General features: G+C 42.0%; 1 protein-coding gene across 1 annotated transcript; it reads right to left on the bottom strand.

Moving 5' to 3' along the window:
• Positions 1 to 1,159: 1,159 nt before the first annotated feature.
• LOC129097446 (terminal nucleotidyltransferase 5B-like) lies at positions 1,160 to 8,760 on the bottom strand. The gene is made up of 2 exons (XM_054606308.1): positions 8,362 to 8,760; positions 1,160 to 2,792 (listed from the first exon to the last, which is right to left on the bottom strand). Exons 1-2 carry the CDS (start codon positions 8,515 to 8,517, stop codon positions 1,770 to 1,772), a joined length of 1,179 nt encoding a protein of 392 aa, XP_054462283.1. The 5' UTR covers positions 8,518 to 8,760; the 3' UTR covers positions 1,160 to 1,769.
• Between the last annotated feature and the right edge of the window lie 1,383 nt (positions 8,761 to 10,143).

Here is a 10,143-nt window from a genome sequence, read left to right as displayed (position 1 = left end):
CAAAGTTTCATTAAGATTAATCTTCTAACCTTCAACACATCTACAACTTTTTGTATTTTGTTAATTAGTATGACACAAAGATGTTCACAGCTCTCTGGTTGACTCTTGAGGACTGGCCACCAGGCGCAAAAATCACTGGGTTGTTGAAGATACGACAAGCTCTATCTGAGTTGAGACTTCAATGTGTGTTCCCTTTAGGGATGCCCAATGTTTCCTCAAGTGTTTATGTAGCAGAAACAAGTCTGACAGCTAACCCAGGGAGGGAAATTTCCCTTGACGCATTTATATCCACCCCTTGATCCATCTGACAGACGCTTTCCTTCCAAATATTTTTGTATTTTTTTAAGAAATAAGTGAGCGCTAGAGCAATTAGCATGTTCTGACATTGAAAGAAGCATTAGTAAGCAGGTGTGTCCCAGTTCCGTGCCATTTCATGCTCTACTTAATCACAAGAAGTTGCCCCTTCCATGCAGAAGTAATTGGGATGAAATGTTGTAGGAGAAATGTTTGGTTCCAAGTATGCATGAAATACTGATCTGTTTTGAACATCCAGGAAGTGAAGTGCTGGAATGCATGAGTACATTTGCTGAAAAGCCAGCAGTCCCATTTCACCACCTGGTCCTCGGCTGCCCCCTCAAAGCTCAACCCATCCAAGACAAGCAACAGCAATCTCCTCCCCCCCTCCCTTTCTGAATGAGGCCAAGGAAACCCCTTGTCGGATGCACAAGTGGAAGGAAATGGCTAATGTATAGGCCGAGGCTCAGAGGAATCCGTTTCCTAGGGGGGCGAGGGGGTAGAGGACTGTGCAGAGTTTGAACAAGTAAGTGTTTGTGTCAGGCCAGTCAGTGTCTGGCTGATGGAGCACAGACAACACACTGAGGAGTTTGTGTGTGTGATCAAGGCAGATAGTGAAAGATAGACTGAGGGAGATCTTTGGAGACACAGTAACTGAGACAGTGAGACACAGAGAGTGGAGAGAGGGAATGCATTCATGACACAAATCCCCAGACTAATTTGAGTGAACTGGAGCATATTAGAACAGTTTGTCTTCATCTTACCTCCATGTTTTATTTTTTGGAAAATGTAAAGAAAGACCAATCATTCCATTTTTTTTTTTTAAATGTATTTTTTTAATGATTTAAAAACAAATACCCTGAACCTGGATATATAAATGCAAAATAACCTGGATGAAAAAAAAAAACCTTTACAAAAAAATTATTACAGAGCAAATGCTATAAAGACAGTTGGTCAGCTTCAGGCACTTGGAACAACATACAGTCTTTGTTTGTCATGCTACACAAGAAAAGTTTTTCTTTGGTCCTTTTCCCCCCCCACAAAGGTCAGATGAAACCACAGGCAGAACAAAAAAACTGGTTTCACGCAAAGTATTTACATTTCATGTAAGACCCATTGCAAGCCTCCATCAGATAAGAAACAGACCTGTCAAAGTTCCTCCGTCACAAATCAAACCTTCATATTTTTCCATACATGTCAACATTAGTTATGAAATGACACCAGAATAAAAAGTTATAATTAGAATGGCTCAAATTAGTTTCTTTTTACAGCAGAATTAATCAATATAACTTAGTGGAATGGTTTTGGTATAAGATTTGGCAAAAACAGATTATTTAATTCCGTTATGTTCACGATGGGCCCCAAACCAAAAAAGCCACATTGCTACAGAGGCACCGAGCGTTCAGATGAATGCTCAGCTTACATGAATGTAAAGTTAAATTGGAAAGCTCTCCTCACGTCCTAATAGTCACTGCTCAACTGCAAGGCAGCCACGTTTGATAAGAGTTGCATGTAGCCATGTGTGACTGAACTCGTGCCACGTAATAATTGCTGAAGTTGACGTCTCTGACATAGGGAGCGGGCTGGTAGTAGCAGGTGATGTTGGATAGAGCGGGGATAGCGTTCTGTTCGGCCATTACGCGCAGTGCCAGGGCGGAAATGAGCCCCAGCGTTTGTCTGCGCTCGTGGCCCATCAGGCACACGGTGCTCTCGTCCACCACTCGCCTCAGCGTCACCAGGCACTCGTAGCGCTTGTGCTCCATGCCCGCAAAGTGGTTCTGCAGATACGCCTCCAGTTTCCTCTGCTGCACGTTTATGTCGGGGAAGTCGATGAAGAAGCGCGAGCACATGTAACGCTGCATCTGTTTCATCTGAGTCTCGGAATTCGGCCGGAAGCCGCGTGCCAGCAGGTGGCAGTACTTGAGCAAGCCGCCGCCGCGGATCTCTTCCGGGTTGCGGGTGGCAATAGTCCTGGAGCGAAGGTGACCCAGAGCTTCCTCGAAGTCCCCGTACATGCTCTCCCCCTGCACCGTCGGGTGGAAGGTCTCGGACATGGCCGTCTCCGAGCAGCGGTCGAAGAGCAGCAGCGAGTCCAGTTTGATCTGGAAGGAGTCAACGCTGAACTCGAACTGCCTTCTCAAGGAGTCCACGAACTTCAACTCCACGTTCTTGCCGGTGTTGTTGGACAGCGAGATGAGGCTCCAGCGGTCCGTCTCGTTGCAGACTTTCACCAGTTTCTGCACGTATGCTTCCTTCAGGGCAAGGGTTGTGATACGATCCCTACACACACCTTCAGGCAAGAAGTCCACCAGGCAGTCCAGAACCACGTCCTTCACCACCCGAAAGGTTTTGTCGTCTGTCAGACTCAGGCCGAAGATCAGGTCCAGGTCTTTGTAGCCAAGGCCGTTGTCCTGGTGAAGCACGTGGCTGGCCGCTGAGCCGTTCAGTTTGACGTCACATACCACCACACCCCGCTCCTCCAGTCGAGCCCTGACCACCTGAAAGGTATACAGATAGGGAGGAAAAAACTTAATGATGGATATCAACAGAAAGATAACAATCAGAAGAGGCTGACACAGTAAATACAAGTATGAACATGCAAAAAGAAGAGCTGCTTTCTCCTTGCTGCTTAAAATAAAAAGTGCTCTCCTTTAAATGTAATAAGGTTTGAAGGGGAAACAATCCTATTAAGTAGTATGATGAGATACATTTCATTGTAAAGGTTGAATTCAATACACTTTCCTGGACGTCTAATTCATTTGATGTGATGGCAGCACAAAGGAAGGAAAAAACACATAATTAAGTCTAAAAACACATAATTAAATTACACCTAGACAAGTTTGGTATAAGTTTTGACATTCTTATATTAGCGAATGTGTGCATGCTTATCTTTATCAAGCTAGTTAGTGTAGCTACTAAGTTACACATGTCTTGACTTTTTAAATTAAGAAGCAAAATGTGTTAATAGAAAACCAGATTACTGCGGAACTGCTGCAGGATTTCCGCATTTTTGGAACATCTCATTTTAGGTGAATGCAGAAGCTACATGCAGAGTCAGAGAAAGCCTCTGGCAGATTCCTAAAGCAGGCGGGCTTTCAGTATCTTGCTGAAGAGCAATTTGATAACAAAGCAGCAGATTAGAGGCTGTCATCATCAGCTTAAAGAACAGTGTCTTTAACCAGAATTGTTGCGTGAGATTGACAATACCATGCACAATGCTCTTATGAGTTTCATACCCGATTTAGAAAAGTTGTCTCTTCATTTATGAAGAAGAAGCAACATTGATACAACCGAGATACGCTGTTTGAAATGAAAAGTCAAGGCTTGTCTACTTCAAGAGAGACATAAACAAAGCTGTGAACTTTTAACTTTGGGCCCTGTGACCACATTGAGAGAACGTGATCTATTTGCTGTCACATAAACACTCTTTGGCAAAGGTTTATCTGGTTATTGGAACATACGCACTGCTGCGATGCTTGGGAAAACTTCTAAGCTACTGACAGCTGAGATGTTTATGCTTCCTGTCTGTTGCATCACTCAAATGGCACTAAGAGGATAAAAAAAATCCAAACAAGGCCAAATCTGAAGAAATCCAAAGCACAGCTGTCTGTTAGAAAACCATCGCTGAGCCGTAGGGATCTGCTGTTATCCTACCAGCTATCAATCTATGCAGACGGACATCTATCCAGCCAGGAAATCCGATAAGAATTTATTGACCATAAGATTTTAGAATGCAAGATGTAAACTTAATCCGATGAATCCGTCTTTAATAATGCCCCACTACACCAGACAACGTTTGTGATGCAAAACTAAGATCATTTCTATATATTAAACTCTGAGATTGTCCTACAGGCTATGTTTTGTTCTGTTTATTTCCCGAAATATTGAACTATTTCTTTCAAACCAAAGGTTATGATAGAAAAGAAAGTTTTCTCAAAACACATCAGGATAATTATCAGCAAGCTAATACTAAGCAAAGATACCATTTAATTCCACAATCTCATGCTTTTGTCAAGCGAAATTACAAAGGGTTTCACAGGGCACAGATAAGTGGATTATTTATAACTATCCAGCGAAGGGAAACCCGCTGCAGTATTTGCTCTGACCTCACACTTGAAAGAGTTGGTCCGAGTTAACAGCGCGCCATAATCTGCCTGTCCGGGGGTCCCTAAAAGGAGCGCATGAGGAGGCACCGCTCTGCCAACCCCCCTCCCCCATGCCATCCCCGTCCACCAGCACTCATAAAGCAGGCAAGTGCAGTTCCCACATGACGCACCAGCACCTGGTGAGCCGAGCGAGGGGAGACACTTCCGCCGACATTCGAGCTAAAATAACTTGTTAAAAAGAGCCGCAAAGACAGCAGACTGTCTGCTGTTGACAACGCCTAGTCTCTCCATTCTCCTTACCCAGACCAGTCTCAATAGTTTCCTCAAGTGTTTCATTTAGGCCGTGGCCTGAATATGTTTCTTATAATGTCAGTTTGAAAAAACCCAGTCATTTACTAGCCCATAGTCCCCTGGACACCAATGGGGGCTCTGAGTCAGATGACCCCTCTGCCAAGGATATGTTACTGTTACTGTTACTGTTACTGTTACTCCTCGTTGAGATGGATGGTTTTAAACGGAGGATCCGCTTCGAGGGTTCACAAACATTTTAATGACTTTGAGTTAGCTGTACTAGGTTTCTGAGCCAGCCATGTAAGATAAAACTGGTGGGAGTGAAAGCTATGGTAAGAATAGCCCTCCTTATATATCATGTAACTGTGATAGTATCTTGAGATTTGATAGTAAAAAATCAAGCTATTCTGCATTTTGATGGGTGAAACTGCAACCAGCTCAAGAGCTGCCTAAATGAGGTAACTTACACTGTATTATACATTACGTAACGCAATTCAGTGTTGAAATTGTAACTTTATATGTCAAATGGACGTCTTATTATTGTAATTTAGGTGTACAAATTTGAGGAAAAAGTGTTTGCTGTTTTTGTAAGTTTATGTTTTATCCCTCAAAAATCTATTGTCAAACTACACAGGGCTCTAGTACATTGGTGTCCTCAATGGTAAGTGCCACCGTCGGCACACAGGAAGTGATGGAACGTTTTATTTTGAAGTAAGAATGAGCACCATTGACTATTTTCCAACTTCATCAACAGACAAACAAGCCAAAGAGACGCTATCTGATGCATCATCATTTCAACGATTAATCGGAAGCCAGAAATTGAGAGCAAGCTGCCAAATAAAAACCATTAAAGAACAGTTTAAACTTAATGTTACCTCCTCCAGGGAGCACTGGGAGCATGTGGTGTCTTCATGTTGCTCATTCTCAACAATAGCCTAGTGAGGAGTTGGTTTACAGTCTGGCGAGGGCCACAGTTGAGTCAGGCGACCGGTCTTCACTTACCACAGTGATACATTGTCGAGCCTGACCCACAAGCCCAGTGTTATTACAGGCACTAATCCACCACTCACATTATGTTTCAAATCCAGGCCGCTCTCTATCATCGGGGAAAGTGAAATACTATTTCCAGTAGTTAAAACCATTCAGTTAAAATATGTTATGCAGAGCTGAAATAAGAGACAAACCACTTGGTGGCCAACAGCAACACATTGGCCTCCATAGCTCCACCCCCACACATAAATCCACTCAACAAATGACATAACGTATGACACACACACACATCAGATATCTGTGTTTTTCATCATGTGGTTTGACGCTACCGGGTATGTACATATGGTCTACTATGGTCTCTGTAGATTCTACCTGCTGAGGGAACATTTACCAAATATTCAGACTGTGGTTTTTGATGACCGTCAACATTAAAATGGAGAGTACGGAGGTGTCAGTAACAGTAAAAGTCTTCCTGTACTGCTCCCATGGCTCACACACAGCCAGACCACAAACAGATGGTATTTGAATGTGGCCCGCAGACAAATCCCCACCATTGACAGGGGCTCCTCTGACACTCTGGGAGTGTGATGGCTTGGTCACCTTACCCAGCGTGTGACGACATGAGCTGTGCCAGGTAGACTGCTATGTCTGGTACGTAGGCTAAAAATAAACGACATTAAAAAGGAGCAGACTGGTGGTTTTGCGTGTTTAAGCCCATTTACCATGAATCACGTGGGCCTCACATTACTGTCAACCATTTTCCAAAACATATCATAGTGGTTTAGATCGCTGAATGTGTTTTTCCTTCCTTCCAGGCAGTCATTGGTTTCCCTTCATGGCCATATGGTACGAAAATCAACTTGCAGAGACTTGAAACCCTACTTGACATATGCCATGACAGCGAACATGGCGTCCGCTATTATGTTTGTCTAAATATTGGTATCATTGCATGGTGATGCAGTGCAGGCTTTCAAACCACTTTATGCTTACAGGGTTCATTGTGGGAACGGAGTTCATATATCTTTTGTAATAAAGTCATATTGTTATGTGAAGTCAACATCAAGAAACAGTAGCTATGGCCCTCCATATGTTTTGGTTAGCATAAGTACCAGAGTGTCGTATTTTTGAGAGGTAGAGATGGTTTTTATCTGCAGCAGCTGGCTTCCTTGTACAATCTTGCAGGACTTCTAAGTCTGAATGGTTGAAGTGTAGCCTCTTATGTTTTCATTTCTATTCCAAACAGAAACTTGTTCTCTTAAGCTATGACTCCCCAGGCTATATACGGAAAAAAAAAACACCCTGGATCACCTAAGGATGTATCTTTGTATAGTGTAATTCCAAATCCAATGTGCAAAAATGTACGCAAACAATACAGTCATTGGAGACAGAAAGCTGGTTTCTGGAAGCTCCCTGTTGTCTACGACATTGTGTAATGAAGGGAACACAACAGTGGGGATGTTCAGTGTAAATGATAGGGGCCTCCTGGATTATAGAGGCCCCTGAAATGTTTGTGTGTGAGGGTCTCTTTCTTCCTCACAGGATCACCACAGAAACTATGAATCACTCGAGTGAAATATGAACCTGGAAGAACATGCGAAGACATTTTTAAATGATGTCCAGGAAAATTTGCAACCCAGACATTCCCCCATCTAGTACGTTTCATTCCTAGTAAGTAATCTGCAGCTCTGTCATTATCTGTTGCTCGTTTCCACAAGAGCTGTGAATATGAAATAATAATAAAAAAATTCCTTCAGGAGCAGAAGCCTCCGTGAGCTAGTGGAACACTGCAGTCACAGTGTTAGATCATCTAGACGTTTATGACTGCGTTAAATGTGGGAGTGATCAAATGTCTTTTTAAGTGTAATCAGCTCAGCCACGGATCCTTACCACTGCACAAATGTGTAAAAAGCAGTGGCAATTTACAGTATGAGTCAACACACCAGAGAGAAAGTCATGCAGGGGTGATTTTGTGGGGTTGTGGTAGTTCATTTTATCCACACTGTTAGAGCAACAAGTGAATTTACTCTTCTTCTTTTTTTACATCCCCTGAAATGTGTTGTTCCAAATTCAAATGTGATTAATGTGACAACTGCATGACAATTCCACCAGTGTAGAGACTTACTTTAAGATTTTTATCAAAGATTTTTTCTAGAAGTCAAGCAAAAAAAAAAAAAAAAAAAAAAAAAAACATCCTCAGAATAACAGCACATATAATAATTGTCAGCTGAGTTAAATAAGTTGATTATGTGAAACACAAATATGTCTATTTGTCTTTGTGTGCGTTGGGGGTTGAAGGGGGAAAGGGGGTATGAATTTCTTCAACCTGGTCAGCTCCAATAATGCTGATAAAAACCATTTTTTATTCCCTTTTCTGTTTACATATTGGACATCTTTTTGAATTGAAATGACACACTCGTTATTTGCAGGCACAACTGTGTCCTTAGAAACTCTAAAGTATATTGAAAATGGATCTCTGCCAGAAAGGAAACCCAATGAAAGAAGTTATGCATGACGTTTGCACACCTTGTGTGGTTGATTTATTTTGTACAAAAACAACAGTAAAAGCAAAACAAAAACTAAACTAAGTTTTTATTCCCCTTCACCACTTCATTTTTATTTTTTTAACTTTATTTCATTATTTTTAATAACATAATAACATGGAATAAGACCGTGGTCTCACCTGGACGATCTGTCGGGGCTGCACGGACAGCGTGGGGAAGTTTCCGCGGCCGTGGATCGGGACGCTCTCCCCCAGGATGGAGTCCAAACGCTGCACCTGATCCCAAGACAGCACGCTGACCCGCGGATTCTGCTCCGACGCATCACCGGAGGACATGACGACCTGGGACTGAACGGGGATGTCCACGGAGTGCGTAAAGGTGGATTATATTACGCACACAGGAGCAGAGCGCAATCCCTCAGTTAGAGCCGGTGATGTGAGGATAACTGTGGGGGAAAACACAGACAGCAGGGTGGATATGTCTCCTCTTCAGGGTTTCACAAACCTCCAAAATGCAATAAAGTGAAGGGGAAGTTTTGTGGAAAAATTGGACATCTCCAAAAACAGACACTTCCAGTCTCTCTGCCTCTCTGTGCGCACTGACGCTCTCCTCGGATCTGCGCTCACACCGGCCCTTTTTACAGGGCTGGGATTACCAGGAGTCTCCCCATTGGCTGGATGGAGATTTATGAAAGCTAGAAGACTACAATCAGCGCACACAAACAACACACACACACACACACACACACACACACACACACACACACACACACACACACACACACACACACACACACACACACACACACATATATACACACATATATACACATTCGTGCACACACACACTTGATACATGCGTCATAGGAGAGGTTCAAGGAGTGTAGGAAATATGGTAATTGCTAGGTAAGTAAAGCAGTTTTCGTTAACTGTATCCTCCCGGGTTGCACGACCTGTGTTTTGAGTATGTTGCATGAAAATATGTTTGAAAACAGGCTAATCCATGGAGCAAACTAAGCATGAATGAATGCATGGTGAAAAGGTATGTTAAAAAATGATGAATTAAAAGTACTTTTTTTTTTAATGACAGACTTGTTCCAACAGTAACACAAACAACAAATCATAAAATGTGAGAAAATAATGTGGTCATTTAATAGCAGGAAATTCTCTGTAACATAAAATATTTGTGATTTTAACACTCAGAACCTCAGCTAAGGTGCTTCTTCAGGACTGTGTGGGTGTGGCTCAATCAGATTTGATTGACAGTCTTATGTTGCTAAATTATGATTGTTGCATGAGAATATCACCATTAAACTCTTACACTTAGGCAAAAAAAAACCCAAAAAAATACAGAAATCTCTAATGATAAATCTGAAAGTCTTCCAATTTTTGAAAAAAAAAAAAGATCTCATCACTGTAGCTAGTAAAAAACATTCATGCAACAAGGCCATCTAGAAGTATGCAAAGGAGGCAGGTGACGTAGAGATGCAGGGAGGAGGTTAATACAACAAAAGAATAAAAACATGTGTTACATGTTCAGGGTGTTGCATATCACGTGTTTTGTGTAGAATGCTGTCGCTCAGCAGTGATTGCACTTTTCAAAATCATTCAAGCACTTTAGCCCCAGGGACTGAAGACATTTTTTTTAAGGTGAACTGACAAATATTTCAGTCTTGACTTACAATTGTAGTATGTTTAGGACTGTGTGCATTCACATAGCTTTTATTTATGTGATGTTAAATCTCGACCAAAACTTCAAAAATGATTTATGTTTAAAGTTGCAATCTTGAAGATTTTAATTGAAATGTCTGTTAGATCACTCTCTATCACTGAAGGAGGTAACACAATAGTGACTGAGCCTATTGCCCACTGATGAAAGTATTGCAATATTTATAATTTGCTGTATTACAAACGACAGATTGTCCAGGTGAGACCACGGTCTATTCTAACCCCGTCTTTTAT

Source organism: Anoplopoma fimbria, chromosome 10 (assembly GCF_027596085.1).
Source record: "Anoplopoma fimbria isolate UVic2021 breed Golden Eagle Sablefish chromosome 10, Afim_UVic_2022, whole genome shotgun sequence".
NCBI classification, from domain to species: Eukaryota; Metazoa; Chordata; class Actinopteri; order Perciformes; family Anoplopomatidae; genus Anoplopoma; species Anoplopoma fimbria.
The sequence above is the reverse complement of the archived record's forward strand: the minus strand, read 5'-3'. Positions and strand labels throughout refer to the sequence as shown.

What these genes read in the sequence shown, in the direction of transcription:
- LOC129097446 (XM_054606308.1), bottom strand. Translation starts at nt 8,517, where the DNA reads ATGTCCTCCGGTGATGCGTCGGAGCAGAATCCGCGGGTCAGCGTGCTG. An exon ending in AGCCCCGACAGATCGTCCAG is followed by an intron (nt 2,793 to 8,361) that starts GTGAGACCACGG and finishes TATACCTTTCAG; the next exon opens with GTGGTCAGGGCTCGACTGGA.